General features: G+C 44.6%; 1 protein-coding gene across 1 annotated transcript in view; it reads right to left on the bottom strand.

The window, feature by feature from the left end:
* Positions 1-1,071: 1,071 nt before the first annotated feature.
* Positions 1,072-18,540, bottom strand: part of LOC149875335 (uncharacterized) — a 73,781-nt gene continuing 56,312 nt past the window's right edge. Inside the window, exon 8 of the mRNA XM_090053986.1 lies at positions 1,072-1,516. Within this exon, the coding sequence (XP_089910112.1) occupies positions 1,418-1,516 (99 nt within the window). The 3' untranslated portion in view covers positions 1,072-1,417. The remainder of the gene's footprint in view (positions 1,517-18,540) is intronic.

Here is an 18,540-nt window from a genome sequence, read left to right on the forward strand (position 1 = left end):
TAACCCCTGCTTTAAGATGGAAAATCTGGAAAAGTGCAGGTCAGGAGAAAGTCATGCCTACAGAACCAACTAGGGAAGTTTTCTCAGCTATCTATTCATGTAATTTGCTTGGTCTTGTCATTGGCATTGTTTAAGATTTTAATTGCACCAAAAGAGCTCAGGCATATTTACTTTGAATGAAATCCTGACTGTAGATTCTAGATCTTTTTGCTATCGGATATATCCCTAACAAACTGCCTTTATCCCCAGCCTGCATCCTCACAAATTTTCTAAGTTTCACTCCCATGCTGATGCTTAGAGTGTCATGGTCCCTGACTTAACATAGCATGAACTCATCATTACTGGATTTCTCAAAGCCAATTTCAGTGGAACCACCTCTTAGCCACTACCACCCAGACCACTTCCCCTTTGACTTTCAATTGTGTAACCTCCCTGTGGCATCTTCGGAAACCAGCAAGTGAATGTTTACTACCCTTTCACATCACTTAGCAACTGGAAATAAAAAGGAATTAGTATCATATAACCTACCAGTTCTGCAGACTGGTAACAACAAATGCTCCAACCAATAATAGCCCTTGGACTGATGCTTGAACCTCTTCAGTAGTATAAATAGATATTAATACTACTTACCTTAACATATAAAACAATACTTTATTCAGTAGCTGTAAAAATGTGGGCAAAAGCTTGTAGACAAGGCTATTCTTGTAGCCAAGTGGCTGTGCGCCTGTTTAAGACCCAAGTTAAGAACAGGAGGATTTGGACATCTATATATATTCTTGTAATTTTTCCACGATTGCCCTGGTTGCCCACACAAAAACATTCACTACTTACATTGGAGGGTTTGATTTTGCCACACTGAAGGGCACTCTGGCTCCTGAATATTTTACTCCAGATGGGATTTACTTTCTTTCTCCCTCCGCAGCTGCCTGTGGTTTACCTCCTGCTGATGGATGATCTTTCCCTGGCTAAAGCATTTTTTCCCAAGTGTGAAATTAATTCCAGATGACAATCAAGTGTGTGACTCCCTTCCCACTTGGGTCATCTCCAAAGACTCCGCTCGCCCCTTTTTTAAACTATATTTTCTTAATTGAAAATGGCTTCCATACAATTTATTAAATGCTTATACTTGTATTAAAGTCGGAATGAGATGAAATACTGACACATTCAATTTTAATGCGCTTCTCCACGGAAGCGTTTATAGAAACTACTTGAAAACAACAACAACAAATTTCTGGCATCAGACACTTGTTTGCAAACACGTACACCAAAGAAGCAAATGCAAGCTGTGGTAGGAGTAACAATCTTCCTCAGCCCCACCAGGCAAGACTTTTTTTTGAAAGAAATATTAAATTGTACTTTGGGCTTGAAGTTTTCTAAAGCTTCTGAATTCCTGGAGCTCCCATCAGTTTCCCAATGGCTAATGTGGTCCATTGATCAGCAAAGATTTGTAAGCTTTCCAATTGATATAGTCCTGCATCTTTCTTTGTAGCATCTCTTTAGAAGGATAAGGCTGAACCTGGAAAGCATAAATGCTGACGGTAAAATATACTGTGTAATCTCTATTAGCCATCCACAGTTAATCTTATGACAGTAAGTAGAGTGAGGCATAAACTGCTTTGATATGACTACACCAAAGTATCATTGATCACTGGGGCTTGAAATGCAGACTTGCTCAGCAAAGAAGTAGATAAATACAGCTGGACTATTAATCCATCCCAAGATTTGCATTATAGTGATTGCTGTGCAAAAATCTGTCCAAACCCATGTGCAGTATACCAGTGTGTATATGAAAGCATTTAGGATTGCATTAAATGCTGAACTTCTATCTTTTAGTGCATTTTCCAAATACCTGGTTGGATCCAAGTTTTACAGTGGGTGTTTTCCAAGTTTTAACTGAGGTTTCAGAATGCTGCTTTACTTGTTACAATGCCAGACAGTGAGATGACATGTTTGAATTGACTGAGCATGTGGGGCCAGATCCAAATTATTCTCTCCTCCAGGTAGGCACAGCTCGGCCTAAAAATTAGGCACCTTGCCTGAGACAGGTGGGAGAATTATGTGATTAGGATGCATATTTGGTTGATGAAGGCAGATGGTCCCCTCCACAGGGCAATCCAGAGGGTCTAGGGAAATGACTACTGTGAACCAGTAGGTGATGCTATACACAGAGATGCATCTGAACTCCTACTCCTCCCCAGGGCAAGAGGCTGAACATTAGGGTCAATGTGCTATTGCTTTTTGGTCACCTACAAGGCATTTTTGGTATTCACCCACCCAGGGGAGTTCTATCCTTGGATGTAGTGCTGTATGCATGGACTACGGGCACCTCTTGTGGACACCTGCTGGGGTTAGACACCTGAAAATGGAGTGTGCTAGAACCCACAGCTACCAGATGTAGGCACAGGAACAGAGAAAGGGTGTGCATATCCCTCTTTTCCCTGTATAAGTCAGTAGCTATGGCACTCCCTTGAGAAAGTAGTGGTGCTGAATTTTGGTCCCCTTCACACAGAGGGAGTCTGAACCAGGGACGTGCTCACTTCTTAGCACATTGCTGTAACCAGCACATGACCAGTCAGTCATGCTCTGCTGCCTCCTTTGAAGGTGATTTGGGGCTGTAAATCTATAGACACAAAGGGGCTTTAATCTACAGACTTTAGGAAATGCAGTCCTAGTTTAAATTATGCCAGGTGAAATCATAACCAAGCCTATATCCCTTGTCCTGTAGGAAAGGGAATAAAAGTATTTTCTTGCCTCACAAGGATGTCATGAGGAGAATGCATTAAAAATGGACACTGTGGGCATATCTACATGTGCAATAAATATGCCTGAATTTTCTGCACAGAAAATTCAGGTTTATTAAGCTGCAGCCCTGAACCCATTTGAACATGCACTTGTTGGGAACAAATTTGCTCCCAATGGGAGCTGTCCCTCTCTGTTCCCTGGCTGCAAAAACTGCAGGTTGGGAGTGAGAGGCACCTGAAAATCTGGTTAAGCATTATATATATATATATGTATGTGTGTGTGTATGTGTATATATATCAATTCTACCACTGAACTATGAGTTCCCCCACTCCAGCCACTGCTTGAGATCAGTTAAACCTTGTAGCAGGAGCCAATAGGTGGGCAACCCGGGGGTAGTCACTTCTTGTACACAAATGCATTATGAGTAAAAACAATAGAAAAAAAGGCTTATAAGAGCATTAGGTAATGTGTCTGGTACTACCTAAAACTGTTCCAAAGGTATCTAGAGCTGGCTGGATAGTCAGGACATGTTAGTCAATTCTGTTTCTGTCTGATGTTCCTGCCCCCACTTCTTTGGAAAGCCATCTTTTATACATGTTATCTCCAATTATTATACATATTCATTCCTGATGCCATATACAGATATCTGAAAGATTAACACACTCTGTTCATTTATTAGTGTGGACCAGGGATATATACGTATCAGTTGAACACAAAGTTTTATTGACATATTTACAATTTTAAAGCAATTTGCAAGCCTACCAGTATGTATATATAGTGGCATTTTATTTTAATCATGAAAAAATGCAAATTTGAATTTTTTTAATCATAGAATTTTCGATTTTTAAACAGAGAACACCAGGATCTGTGGTCCTCACCAGTAAATGAACAGAGTGTATTAATCTTTCAGATATCTGTATATGGCATCAGGGATGAATATGTATAATAACTGGAGATAGCGTGTATAAAAAATGGCTTTCCTAAGAAGCAGGGGCAGGAACATCAGACAAAAGCAGAACTGACCAACACATGTCCTGACTATCCAGCCAGCTCTAGATATCTTTGGAACAGTTTTAGGTAGTACCAGATACATTACTTGTGATGTTCTTATAAGCCTTTTCTTTTATTGTTTTTACTCATATAATACATTTGTGTACAAGAATTGACTACCCCCCAGTGTGCCCACCTATTGGCTCCTGATACAAGGTTTACCTGATGTCGAGCAGCAACAGCTTCTACCACTCAAAGCCCAATAGTAGAATCAGTTCCTTAAAAGGCCATGCCTAACACTCCCCTGTGACGGAGCTGACAAGAAGAGCTTTGGAAGGTAACTTTGTAGGTGCCTATGCTAGGCGAATCTTCTTGCAGATAAAACCAGAACACTTGCAGCTCTTTATGTTACTTCAGCCTCAGTTGTAGAGGGGTGGATCAGGGCTGACGATTTCTCACCGCAGTTGCTGAGAGGTCACTTCATTGGCCTGTCATATTATCCATCAGCCCTTGTGACGGGGGCATTGGTGAGGTATGCTGTTATGTTCACTAACAAATTATGGAAAAACAAGAAATGGGTTCAAAGAATGTGGAATCTTGTTTTCAGCCTGAGTGTCTACTATTTTAATGTTTCATCCACTGTTTCAAATCTGGAACCAACTTCCAAGGGAAGTGGTGCTGGCTTCTACCCTGGGGGTCTTTAAGAGGAGGCTTGATGCCTACCCAGCTGGGATCATCTGAGCCCAGTTTTTTCTCCTGCCCAGGCAGGGGGTCAGACTTGAAGATCTACAAGGTCCCTTCTGACCCAACTTCTATGATTCTATGAAATGTTGGGAGATAGGACAAGTGAGCAATAGCATGATGCACAGAGACACAGGAGTAGGAATCAGGAGACTTGAGTTCTGTTCCTCTCTGCCACTGATTTGCCCTTGAGCAAGTCATTCTACCACTCATTCCAGCATGGCATTGTGCAGTTCAGACATACCCTCTCTCTTCACTTGTAAACTGGGGATAATTTTTTTTGCAAAGTGCTGGAAAATGTATGGCTGAAAGTCCCAGATTATTAAACTTACAATATAATAAAAATTGAGCAAAAGAATAATAAATGATTTGAGCATACTGAACGATATTCACCGCAAATAAATGCATGGTGAAGAAAATGAACCTGTCCTCTGGGTTCTTAGATTATGCCGCTGTATCTGTGGCATCCGTTACTACAAGTTCACACTAGTCTACAATTGTCCAAAATGCTGCAGCAATGCTACCATAAATTTAAATATTCTGGGCTACTAGGAAGGAATCCTGAAATTCACATATTAAGGCATAAATGAACATTTAATTACAAAATTATCTACATTCTTTGCACTATCGTGGCAAATACTTAACTGTCTTACTAGGTTTTGGGTTTTTTCTTTTCCACAAGAGAGCTAAATACTGCAAAATAGTGCTTCCTTGACAATTTAATTTTATCTATAGACTTCAATCTGGCAAAGTCTGAGGAAATCATTCTTGCTGTAGATGTGGTGATGAGACTATAGAGGGAAAAGAAAGGCAATAAAAAGAGAAAGCTTTTGAAATAAATGAGTGTAATAAATGGGTACCATTGCAAACCACAGAATTTCTTTGAGACTGATTTTGGCTGATTTATGTATCAGGCAGTACAAGTTGCATCTCTAAAGAAGACTAATTATGAAATTAAATGCAATGGCTTATAGCTGCACTAAGCATAAGATACGGATAACACCTGCCAATCGTTTTTTGTTTGTTTGTTTTTTCTAGGCACAAAGCTTTAAGGAAGCTGAAGAAGGTAGAAATGGGTGTTTACAAACGTAACAAATAGTTTTGGACATGACGGAGGCCAGGATTATATAGGAACACAGGAGTACCAGTACTAGATCCAAACAACATGTTAGTATAATATGCTACCTGGAACAGTGATTTGAGCCAGGTATCTTGGCTATGACAGTGAATGTGGACACAGAAGTATAGGGATTTTTTTCTAATACCTGCTGATTAATGGCTATAACTTTTGACTCTTTTTCTTGTACATATTTTGGGTTAAATTATCAAAGCCTAAGGGAGTCAGGTACCCAAGTGAATTTCATTGAGTCTCTTTGAAAATCCCTGGCCTTTTATTTCAGCTTTTCTAATTTTGGATGATTACTCTTATTCATTTGACTTTCTAATACTTTTGCAACTCCTCCTTTCATAGTTTCTTCATAGACATTAGGGGCTGGAGGAGACCCCATTACAGCATCGAGTCCAGCCCCCCGTCATAGGCAGGAAGTCAGTTGGGATCATGTGACCCCAGCAGAAACACATCCACATGTCTTTTGAAAGAGCTGCCCTTGGCCTCAGCAGTACCATATGGCAGGGAATGCTAGGGCACTTGGGGGGTGGGGGGGTTGCATTCTGCACCCCCTAAATTGAAAGGGTGGGTTTTTAATTGAAATCCACCATTTCAATGTAGGGGTTTTTGACACTGTTATGGTGAGGGGCCCAACACCTTTTTTTTTCTGGCAGAGCCTGCCTATGGCCAGGAGCGAGCTGAGCAGCCCTTGAGCTGAAAGGGGCCCCAGCCCTTCCCTCCACGGTGGCGGCACCCCCTGGGACTGCCCAGACTGGCTATTAGTGGGCTGCCTGCTGCCCCAGCTCAGAGGGTCCCCACAGCTCAGGGGCCAATAAGTCTGCCAGCAGCTCACCCCCCCAGCAGTGGGCAGACTCCGCCAAAAACAAATAGGTCGGGCCCCTCACCACTTCAGCATGCACCGCCTCTGGTAGCTGCAACAAATCATTGCAAACTAAACTACATCAGGATGTAGTTTAGTTTGCAATGATGGAAACTCATTTAAAACCCCCAAAGCTCCTGTACAGCATAACACCATTAAGCCATGCAAAATGACATTTTCATCACATGTACATGGTAATGGCATCATGTGTACAAGCGCCCTAACAGGTTAATTATACATTAAAATATTTTTGTCTTTCAATGCTTATCTTTTTCCCTTCTACACTCTTCTATGAGTTCTCTTTGTTCTTGTGTTATGAAAAATAGCAAATAAGGTTGCTTATTATTTCTGTGTCTTTAAACTGGGCACTGAACAACACAGCCAAACCAGGTATCTTTGATCTACCTTTCTGATGTCAAGGGAAGGTGATGTACAAGGCACTGGCCTACTTTGCAAAAGTCAGAGCTTGGGTCCATTAGTAGAATTAGTGTATTTAGCCCATTTAGAAGCTACAGTAGAAGCATAAAACTACAATGTTGGTAAAATAGCCTGTACCATTTTCTGTCTCTAAAGGGTAAAATAGTGCTATAAGAGTGGGAAATAATTATCCGTGATGCAATAAAGCCTCGTTGACTTTGAATTCCCATCTTTCCTTTCAAAAATGCATGCAATTTGATTTTCCAAATCAGCAGAATAAAAGAGGGTTTATCTTAACTGCCATCTAATTTTAAAGCTATGCTTAGATGAACATAACATTGTTTTAGTACTCTGGTATGCATCAGCAGGACTCTCAATAAGGGCCTCCAGGCATTTGGAGTCAAATTCTCTTTTCATTGACACTACAGCAAACTCCCTTGACTTGAAATTAATTGAAGGGAGAATTTAGCCCTTTAAGTGTAAATCCAGTTTATGAAAGGTTGTTAAATCTGACAATATCAATTCACTTTAGGATGAAACTCATTAGATGTTATTTCAACCCGGTATGAACTATTTATATGATTGCCTTTATTTCTTTGTGTTTTATGGCTTATTTTACAAAATTTCATTTTAATGTGGTTAGCTACTGTTAAAGGGTTGTGGTTACAGCACAGCAAGGAGACACAGTTCTGGCTCCTTTCTCTCATCCTGTTCTGGCAAAGGGATTGATGCTTGCAGAGTAAGCTCAGAAACAGTGGGAAATGGTTGAAAGAATGGCTTATTCCCAGAAAACAGAATCAGATGTAAGACTAGAGTTTTCACTTTGTTTTTTGCTGAACATTACCTGGATTTGGGGATTGCATCAAAGCACCCCATAAAGCTCTGACTCCGTAAACACAAATGGGACTGTTCATGTCCAAGCAACACCTACAGAGCCCATACCTTAGGTCTGGTGAGCATTTTTGGATATGGATACATGATGTAAATGCATGTCACTATTTTTACACCAGCATAAATGTGGAGAGGATATACAACATGCAGACCCATGCAGATTTTGGTCTCTTTAATGTGAGGTAAAGCCGCACCTCAACAAATCCGGAGTAATAAGACTCCAGTGTCAGTCAGACTAGTGTACTACCTAGGTGTGAATAGTTCAAGTCAGCTTCAATCTGGGATAGCCTTTTGCTCAGTGAAAACAGGTTTTTATTTGACTCCCCACCACCTACTTATGAGGCGTCATGAAGTGTTGACTTGGAAGCAATTCGGAGAGTTGGTCATCTGGTTTTTTTTCTGGGCACCAGAGTAGCTTACATCAGTGAATAAACCTATGCAAAGTTACATTGGTGTTAATAGGCCACATTTCTGCACCCTGTGCTGATTTCTATGGGTGGAAGATGTATGTCCTACAATTTACAAAATCTGTATGGGTACCTGGTCAATGCAGAAACGTAAGAACAGTGTTTTCAGACCCTTAGAACCTCTCTAGCCTTCATTATAAAGGGCCAAAGAGGGCTGCTAAATATTCTTGGTAGTTACCAATTTTTTTTCAGTAAGGGGTTACATGACAAGCTCAGTTTCATCTAAAAAGCTGGTACATTTCTAACCTTCCTGGTTACAGAGAAAAGATTTAAAATGTGATCTGATGGACCACAAAGACTCAGAAAGCAGAAGGCAGACAAAGAGGAGCCAAAAATATATCTTTAAAAAAAACCCTCATGATTTTTAAGGTAATGTCAGAGATTTTACATTTTGATTTTTTTTTCCAGCCAGATGTGATCTTTTGAACGTTTGGGATTGGCAAAACTACACATTCCTCCTTCTGGTCACAGTTTTTGCTAAGGGAGAAATTCACCCAGTCTTGCCCTCCAGGATTTCTCAAATATTATAGAACACAGTGAATGGAAGGGGAGATCAGATGGGTCTATTTGTACGGACAAATGAAAAAATTGCAGTGGGAGACCTCAGCTGCTTCACAGTAGCTGTCCGTGTAGTTGTTTTTACCCTGTACTAACTGAAAGGTGACCCATGACAGCTTGGTCTTGTTTCCTGACCCAGGGTAAAAGCAAGCATATGAACAGTTATTGCAGAATAGTGAGCATGTTATAAATCCCCTTCCAACTTATTATAAGTTTCTTTATATCTTAAGTTAGTTTTTGTCACAGCCACTGAATGCTGTTAATGGAGAGCTTTCTGTTATCTTGTTTATTCTGTACTCAATTAACTCACTGTTAATAGCAGGCAGAACACATTTCTGATAAAAGGGGTATGTTGGGGGATTTATCACTTGGAAAGAGCAAAAGGATCAAGAGCAGCTCCTAAGGACTGATACCAATCTTACGTGTAATAGTGTAATTGACCACATATTTACCCTTGTTTAATACAATTTGGACAGGCCTGGTGTAGCTCATTTGACAGACTGTATATGGTAGGGTAATTGCACTGAAGAGACTAAATGTAAGTCAGAGCTGGGCAGTAATGAATACAGAACAGTTAATTACTCTATAAGCAAACACATTAAAGCCCGCCAGGAATGTGAAGGTGAACATAGGGTTATTCAGCAGGACAGTGAAATTGCAAATGGAAAGCATAAGAGGTGCACAGCTTTCCAGCAACGTTTTGCTCACTGAAATGTTAAAAAGTTGTGGCTTCCAAGTTATTACCACTACGTGGTATCTGGCTTCCATTAGTGTTCAGAGATTTGCGTCAGCATCAAAGTCCTGTTGTGCAAGGTGTTGTACAAAGGCAAAATAAACCATATGTCAAAATTACTTGCAACATAGGAACCTGCTCCTACAATCAAATGCATGGGGGTAGATACCTGATAGGACTGTGGCTCCTCATTGATATAAGGGTGAAGTTACACATTACACTTAGACTATACTAAATCTGTGCAATGTTAAGCATTATTAAAATTAGAAGGTGCTGTGAGTGGTCACACATTAAGGGCTAGTATTGTTTCTTGCCTCCATGGCCTTGACTTGCCACTAGAGAGCTGGTGAGCAGGGACATAGCTATGAACCAGGACACCTAGGCTCTGTCCCTGGTCCAGGCTGGGGGAGGCTGGGAGCAGTGCATCCCTGGGATGCAAATTGCTCAGTTTCTCTCCTCGAAGTAGACTGAAGTTACCCTAACAGGAACTAGATAGCACAGCCCAGAGTTAACCCTTGCCTGAAGTGGCTAATTCTGAGATGCTGAGAGAGCACTTAGCATGACTTAAGGAGCTTTAACCTACAGATACCTGTTAAGTGCTCTTACTATGAAAGTGTAATGTGTAGCTTCCCCCTAAGTTAGGTTCCACTCTTGTAGTCAGTCTGGCTGTACTGATGTAGGTGAAACTGAATCTTTTCTTAATTTACACCCCCATTCAAAGGAGGGATAATGCACAATTGAAAGGGATGGATGAGACTGAGGATGACAACGACTAGCATGTGTGGTAATACTCAGAAAGAAAGCAGACTGACATGCCAAATGAGAGAAAATGATCGAAATCTATGGAAACATAAAGACAGGGTGTGTGGTTCCATGGTTAGGGTGCTAGCCCCAAGCTTTAGAGACTGGGTGTGACTATTTTCCCTTTGGGAAGTCTCAATGGATATTGCCAACTCTGGTATTCCTGAGCTTCCTGGCTTAGAACTGATGAAATAATTACCTTAAAAATTCATTAGGCAAATCTGATATGCCTAGACAAGGATACCTGAATGCCTTCTTCTGAGCTGCCCCCTGCTAACACCATGATAAACAAAATTCTGTACAAAATAATCCTTCCTTCCTGCCTGCCTGCCTGCAAATTAATCCTGTTTGGGTTTTGTCCTGCTGTGGATTTTTCTATGATCTACCAGTTGTTGTTTTTTTCTTTTTTCCCTACAGAAAAAGTATTTCTTGGTTGCAAATACCTCAGTGGAAGAGAACAGACAGATTAGTTTCTTAAGAGTCGAGCAACTGGAACGTCTTTTTCCCCCTGCAATTCTAAATGAGGAAATCCATCCAAAGGAGTATTCTCTCTTTCTAATTACTTTAGTTATTATTGAAAAATGTTTAGTCAGATTTATGAAAACATACTTTTTTCCAGAAGGCAAAATGATCAAGGATCTGGGAGGCAAGATTTATGAAGAAAGGCTGAAAGAACTAGAGTTCTTTAGCATGGAGAAGTGAAGACTGAGGGGGGATTTGATAAGTCTTCAAATACCTGAAGGGCGATTATAGAGAGGATGGAGCTGGCAGGAGCTTTCTGACTACGAGGGTGATCAGCACTGGAATAGGCTAGCAGATGTGGTTCCAAATTTTCAAGAGCAGGAAAGTCAGACACCTGCCTTGAGCATGGGGCTGGACAGGATGTGACCTTGTGAGGTCCCTTCCAGCCCTACTTTCCTATGATCCTATAAGGTTCAACACTGCAATAGCTACTTTGCACAGGACACTGTAAATAGCTATCCCACATCCTACCTGATTTCATGAACAGCAGTGATTGCAACCACACACCAGAAGGAACGATTCTAAATAGTCTCACCCCCCTGAGGATATCTTTTAAAACTTTCTTTAAAAAAGGTGTGGCTCTTTTCTTCTTTTCTGTACTATAGTGTGTAAGCATTAGTTCATCCTCTCTTCAAATGTGTCTGTTGTGTGGCAAGGAAAACATCAGTGAGGGAAATTATCACAGATACATGTGATTATGGGATAAGAGTTGTGGCACTATCTGATCGTGATCATATTATCTGATCTTTCTGGGAGGTCTGAGTAGATATTGTCAGCCCTGATATTCTTGAGGTTCCTGTTCAAGCTGGCCCAAGAATAACTGTCCACGAACAACATTTATACTGGAAATATGACGGAGGTTTCTAACTCCTCAAAAGAGTGAGGTTCTGAAACAGCCTACCACTAGAAAAAATGGGAACAAGAGTCCTAACTAGCTTAGAACTTGAACTTGATCCACTTATGAACACAACTGTATGGCTGTATGCCGGTGAAAGCCTTGCACTGGGCTAGAAGACCCAGAAGGTCCCTTCCCCAGCTCTGGCCTATCTAAAATTTATAATCTAAATAGTTTGTGGGCCCTCTAGTGGCTCTGTGACTTTATAGCAGCCTGTCACAGCAGCAGGGTGGGTATAGGCAGCAGGGCTTTGCATATTGTGTGTCCCTACTTACCTGAATCCTGCTCTACCCCGGTGGTCCCTTCACAGTATGCTCATTGTAAAGACAGAACAGGGTCGTACGCTATCCTATCCAGGAAGAAAATGTGCACCTTGTACATGTATCTGAGGAAAATAAATCTCCAGTAGCCAATAATTTGTGGTGTCCATTGCTGAAAACACAAGGATATCAGAAATGGTGTGCCCTATGTCATGCGTGTGTAGCAAGTCTTTTTTTTTATTTTTTTAAAACTCCCTCTAAAGGAATAACTTACTCCTGGAATCCAAGCAATCTTGGTTGCTTTCAAGTCACAATATTTTATGTTCCTGGGCTAAAAGGGTTTTGTTCCTATTTTATGACCTAATATACAGCACAATGACCCCTTCTAACTGCAGACATTTTTACTTTACCTGTATGCCAACTGCCTTATTGTATACAATGCTAAAAAAAACCCAGTACTGTGTCAGGAAGTCTGTACCACTGGCCAGCACAAACCGATTGTTTCTATAAGCCCTTGCCCATCATTTCTGGATGCGCTGTTTTGCAGAGCTTGTATTCTGGGGCTACAGTTACAGCTCAGCAAGGAAAATGGCTTGACACAGAAGGATAAGACTTCATAACCAAACATCTGCAGTGAGCATGGTTCAGCAAGCACTCTGATGTTTGAAAGTATCTGAATTACCCCAGGGTAACCTGTAACATTTTTAAATAATTGCTGTGGTCTGAATGCAAGAAGCTCTAGATTAACAAGACTTACAGATGTGCATAATTTTTGGCGATAGTCTTCAGTCATGTGCTTCTTGAAGAACTCCTTTGATACCACAATGCACTCAGCTCCATCAGAAACCAAGGTCATGCTAAGTGTGTCTTCAAAGACTACATTTACCAGACCCTACAAAAATATTGGCATATTATTATTTATATGGCAGTAACACCTATACTAGATCACCCTGAATAGATTTTACACTGCTCTCAACTCCATTATATCTGAGCACATTCCACCAGCGATGGGACTTATATCTATCATAAGTGGGTCATTATCTTCTCCATCCTTTCCTAACAGTGATTGATCCCCCATTATGCTACACACTGTACAAATACATAAAAAGATGATTCTTGCCTCACTGAGCTAAATAGGGAAGACATACAAAAGCCAGGAGGGAGAACAGAGACACAGAGAGATGTAGTGATGCATCCAAGGCCACACAACAGAGTGGTAGCAGAACAGAGAATAGAAGAATCACATTTACTCCACCTTTTCTGATACCCAGGATTGAAGCCTGACCACTAGATTAGCCTGCCTGCCTAGATGCAAGTGTGGGATGTTTACTTGCAAAAAGAGAAAAGGGGTTTTGGGGTTTTTTTTTATAATTCATGGGAATTTCATGAGTTTACACAAACCAGAAAATTCTACCAGCCAAAAAATTGTTAAAAATCTAACCCATGCAGACTGTTGATCCAAAAAAGGGAAAAAGTGCCAGGAAAATCTGCTAAGGGACCCTGCTACTGATAATGATTTTATGCGGAAGGCACTCATAGACTATGGTCAGGGGGTATTTTGGTTGCAGCAGTGATGGTCAATAGCAGCAGCCTAAAACTAAAATACAAAACAAAATACAGGCTGTACAGCTTGTTCTAAAACAGCACATGAATATTATACTACTTCATCAAGGGCTACTTACATTGTCCTGAATACAGATGTAGCCATGTACTTCCTTTAAAAAAGAAATTATTTTTGCCAAATCCCTTTATAAATAATAGAGACCACGTACATTCATAGGTAAAGACAATCTCTGATGTCCAGTGCATTGGCACAACAGTGCCAATCTTGCTTCAGTGTGGAGAAAAATAAGATATATTGGGAAACATAACCATATTTCCTACTCTCTTACATGGGGCCCTCTGAAACATCCCACTCCTGAGAAAGAAGGAAACTTGATTGGACTATATTAGTCCAACTCGAGTCTAGCTCAAGTTCAGCTAGGCTCCGGAGCGGTGAGAGATGCGCGGGTGAAAGCCCGCTGCGCCCCCGCTCCCCTGAAGCCCCCCAGACACCCCCTCAGCAGCCGCCGAGCCCCCTGCCGACCCCCAGCACAGCCGGAGGTAAGCGGGCTCGTGGTGGGAAGGGGTTAATTCCTCGCTCCCTGGGAGGAGGCCGCTGCCTGGTGCCGGCCCACCCAGGCCCCTACTTGGCCCAGCCCCCCAGGGAGCCCTGCGACCGGAGCCGCATGAACAGGCTGCATAAACAGGCGCTTGAGTTAGCGCGGAGTTCGCACAGGAGAGGGCGTGGGAGGGCACAAGACCCTGCCTGCGAACCCCCCAAAGTAGTCAGTCCCAGCCGTAGCCAGCCTATCAGAGGCATGACACGGATGGGCACGCGCCGCACCCCGAGTGTCCCCTCGGGCTCTGCGGCCCCCCCATCGGGCGCCTCAGAGACGGCCACCCAGACGGAGCCCATGGTTCCGGGCTCCACGCAGACGGAGCCCCTGGCTCTTGGCTGCGGGGGCTGCCTGTCCCTTTTTCAGGCTCTGGGGCCCGGGAGCATGGCCACCTCCCCTTGCAGGGTCTGCTCCCTACTGCGGTCTCTGGCGCGCCAGCTGGAGGAGCTCCAGGCCACAGTCCAGAGACTGCGAGCCATCAGGGACTGTGAGCAGGAGATAGACTCCTACTGCCAGGCCCTTCTCCCCCGGGAGCCGCAGGGGAGACCTCCGTCTCCCTCCAGGACTAAGGAGGACACTGGGACCTCCCGCTCTGCCCAGTCAGGGGCATGGACCAAGGTGGTCAAGGACCCTAAGGCCCGCTGCACCAAGGCCCCTCCCTCACCGGAGCTTAGCAACAGGTTCGCACTTCTTGCAGCCCCAGCAGAGCCCACGCAGTTGCCAGCTCCCACAGGCAACCCAGGCTCAACCACAGCTACTACCCCCGATCTCCCCAAGACAAAACGAAAGGTGTTTGTTGTGGGAGACTCCATCCTGTGGGGCACTGAGGGGGCAATCTGCTGCCCCGACCCCTTAGCCCGGGAAGTCTGCTGCTTCCCGGGGGCCCGCATCCGAGACATTGCGGAGAGGATCCCAAAGCTCCTCCGGCCCACTGACCACTATCCCATGCTCCTTCTTCAAGTTGGCACCAATGACACGGCTCGGAGCACCCCCAGCCAGGTCATGAGGCGCTACAGGGATTTGGGAGCAGGGCTTAGCGGTCTGGGAGCTCAGGTGGTGTTTTCCTCAATCCTCCCAGTCTCGGGCGATGGGCTGAGGAGGGAGAGGAGGATCCACGCAGTGAACCAAAGACTGCGGAGCTGGTGTCATCAGGAAGGCTTTGGCTTCCATGACCACAGCCCGCTCTTTGGCGAGAGAGGCAGCAAGCTGCTGGGAAGAGATGGCCTCCACCTCTCTCCACTGGGGAGGAGGCTCTTCTCAGCCAGGCTGGCTGACCTGCTCCACCAGGCTTTAAACTAAGCCTGCTGGGGGATGGGGGGACTACTGCCACTGCTGGCCCTCTGAGCAACCCTTGCAAAGCCAGCAGACCAAGGCACTTAAGGGAGCCCACCCCTGCCCCAGCCCTGGCACAATCTGTGGGCAAGGCAAGAGCCCCCAAGGGGACACCTGCCTGCCTGTACACTAATGCCAGGAGCCTGGGCAACAAGCAGGAGGAGCTCATCCTCCTGCTCAGTGCAAAGAATTATGATGTCATTGGGATAAAGGAGATCTGGTGGGACTCCACCCATGATTGGACCACGGGTATAGAGGGCTATACCCTGTATAGGACAGATCGTGTTGACAAAAGGGGCAGGGGTGTAGCTCTCTATGTGAAGGAAAGCTACGTGTCCCTGCACGCTGATGTTGGTGACCGGCATAGACAGCTAGAGACCCTCTGGGTAAAAATTCATGGGGAATACGGCACAGGGGACACAACGGTGGGAGTCTACTACAGACCTCCCACTCAAAGTCCTGAGCTTGACCAGTTCGCCCGGGAACTGAATGAGGCCGCTTGCTCCAGGACCTTGGTTGTCATGGGTGACTTCAATTACCCGGACATCTCGTGGGAAGATCACTCAGCAAAATCCTAGCAGTCGCAAAGCTTTCTCTCGTGTGTGGATGACCTCTACCTGACTCAAGAAGTCTATGGGCCAACGAGAGGCAAAGCGCTGCTCGACCTGGTACTGGCTACGGGGGATGACCTAATCGGTGACGTAGTTATTGATGGGAAGCTGGGTGACAGCGACCATGAGCTGATCACCTTCACCATCCGCCGTAAAGCTGGCAAGTCAGTCAGCAACACAGAAGTCCTTGACTTCAGAAAAGCCGACTTTGACAAGCTCAAGAGGCTTGTCGGTCAGGCCCTTAGGGACCATGACCCCAGGGAGATGGGAGCTCAAGAACAGTGGTTGCTTCTCAAGGAAGTGATCCTCAATGCACAAGCTAAATCTATTCCAACACGGAGAAAAGGCAGCAAGAAGGCACAGCAGCCCTCCTGGCTCTCCAGGGACCTAGCGGACTTCCTACAGATAAAAAGGAAAGCCTACAAAGGATGGAGGATGGGATTCACCTCCAAGGAGGATTATTCTGCACTGGTCCAGTCCTGCAGGCAGCAAACCAGGAAAGCCAAGGCTGCAACTGAACTCCAACTAGCTTCAGGCATCAAGGACAACAAAAAGTCCTTTTTCAGATATGTGAGGAGCCGGAGGAAAAGCAAGGGCAATGTTGGACCCCTGCTAAACCAGATGGGGCAACTGACAACTGATGCCCAGGAAAAAGCCAACCTATTAAATAGGTACTTTGCGTCAGTCTTTCATCAGTCCCATGGGACGCCCATGCCTGCTATGGGACAGGGAGATCCGGGTGATGGGGATCCCCTACCCTCCATAAATGCTGACCTCGTGAAGGAACACCTTGAGAAGCTGGAGACCTTCAAGTCAGCCGGCCCTGACAATCTGCACCCCAGGGTACTCAAGGAGCTGGCGAGTGTCATAGCCCAGCCCCTGGCACGGATCTTTGAAAACTCCTGGCGCTCTGGTGTAGTGCCCGAAGACTGGAAGAAGGCCAATGTGGTGCCGATCTTAAAGAAAGGGAGGAGAGTGGATCCGGCTAACTACAGGCCCATTAGCCTGACTTCTATCCTGGGGAAGATCTTAGAAAAGTTTATTAAGGAGGCCATCCTTGATGGAATGGCCCAGGCTAACATCCTAAGGGATAGCCAGCATGGGTTTGTTGTGGGTAGGTCTTGTTTGACCAATCTCATTTCCTTCTATGACCAGGTGACCTATCACCTGGATGAGGGAGAAGAGATTGATGTCATATACCTTGACTTCAAAAAAGCTTTTGATCTGGTATCCCATGATCACCTCTTGGCCAAACTGGCCAGTTGTGGCCTTGGCTCCACCACAATCCGCTGGCTGGCAAATTGGCTCCGTGGTCGGACCCAGAGGGTTGTAATTGATGGCAGTCACTCATCATGGTGCCCTGTGACCAGTGGGGTCCCTCAAGGCTCTGTCCTGGGACCCATACTGTTCAACATCTTCATTAATGATGTGGACATTGGAGTCAGCAGTGGACTGGCCAAGTTCGCCGATGACACCAAACTTTGGGGCAAAGCATCCATGCCAGAAGAGAGGCGGGTGATCCAGGCTGACCTGGACAAGCTCAGCAAATGGGCAGATGAGAACCTGATGGTGTTTAACACCGAAAAATGCAAGGTTCTCCACCTTGTGACGAAAAACCTGCAGCATCCTTATAGGCTCGGCAGTGCTACGTTGGATAGCACTACAGAAGAAAGAGACTTGGGGGTCATCATTGACCACAAGATGAACATGAGCCTCCAATGCGATGCTGCTGCTAGTAAAGCGACCAAAATGCTGGCGTGCATCCATAGATGCTTCTCGAGCAAATCCCGGGACGTCATTTTCCCCTTGTACTCAGCCTTGGTGAGGCCGCAGCTGGAGTACTGCATCCAGTTTTGGGCTCCACAATTCAAAAAGGATGTGGAGAAGCTTGAGAGAGTCCAGACAAGAGCCACACGCATGATCAGAGGTCAGGAAAACAGATCTTACGATGATAGGCTGAGAGACATGGGACTCTTTAGCCTGAAAAAGTGTAGGCTCAGGGGTGATCTGATGGCCACCTATAAGTTTATCAGGGGTGACCACCAGGATCTGGGGGAACGTTTGTTCACCAGAGCGCCCCAAGGGATGGCGAGGTCAAACGGTCACAAACTCCTGCAAGACCATTTCAGGCTGGACATAAGGAAGAATTTCTTTACTGTCCGAGCTCCCAAGGTCTGGAACAGTCTGCCTTCGGGGGTGATTCAAGCACCTACATTGAACATCTTCAAGAGTAAATTGGATGCTTATCTTGCTGGGATCCTATGACCGCAGCTGACTTCCTGCCCTTTGGGCAGGGGGCTGGACTCGATGATCTCCCGAGGTCCCTTCCAGCCCTGATGTCTATGAAATCTATGAAATATATGAATGCCTCCTTCAGTGGAATGAGACGCCAAGGACAACTCTTGACATACTTTTCAAGCATTTCCTCCACAG

Source organism: Crocodylus siamensis, chromosome 1, assembly GCF_052110815.1.
Source record: "Crocodylus siamensis isolate JL-2025a chromosome 1, ASM5211081v1, whole genome shotgun sequence".
NCBI lineage: Eukaryota > Metazoa > Chordata > Crocodylia > Crocodylidae > Crocodylus > Crocodylus siamensis.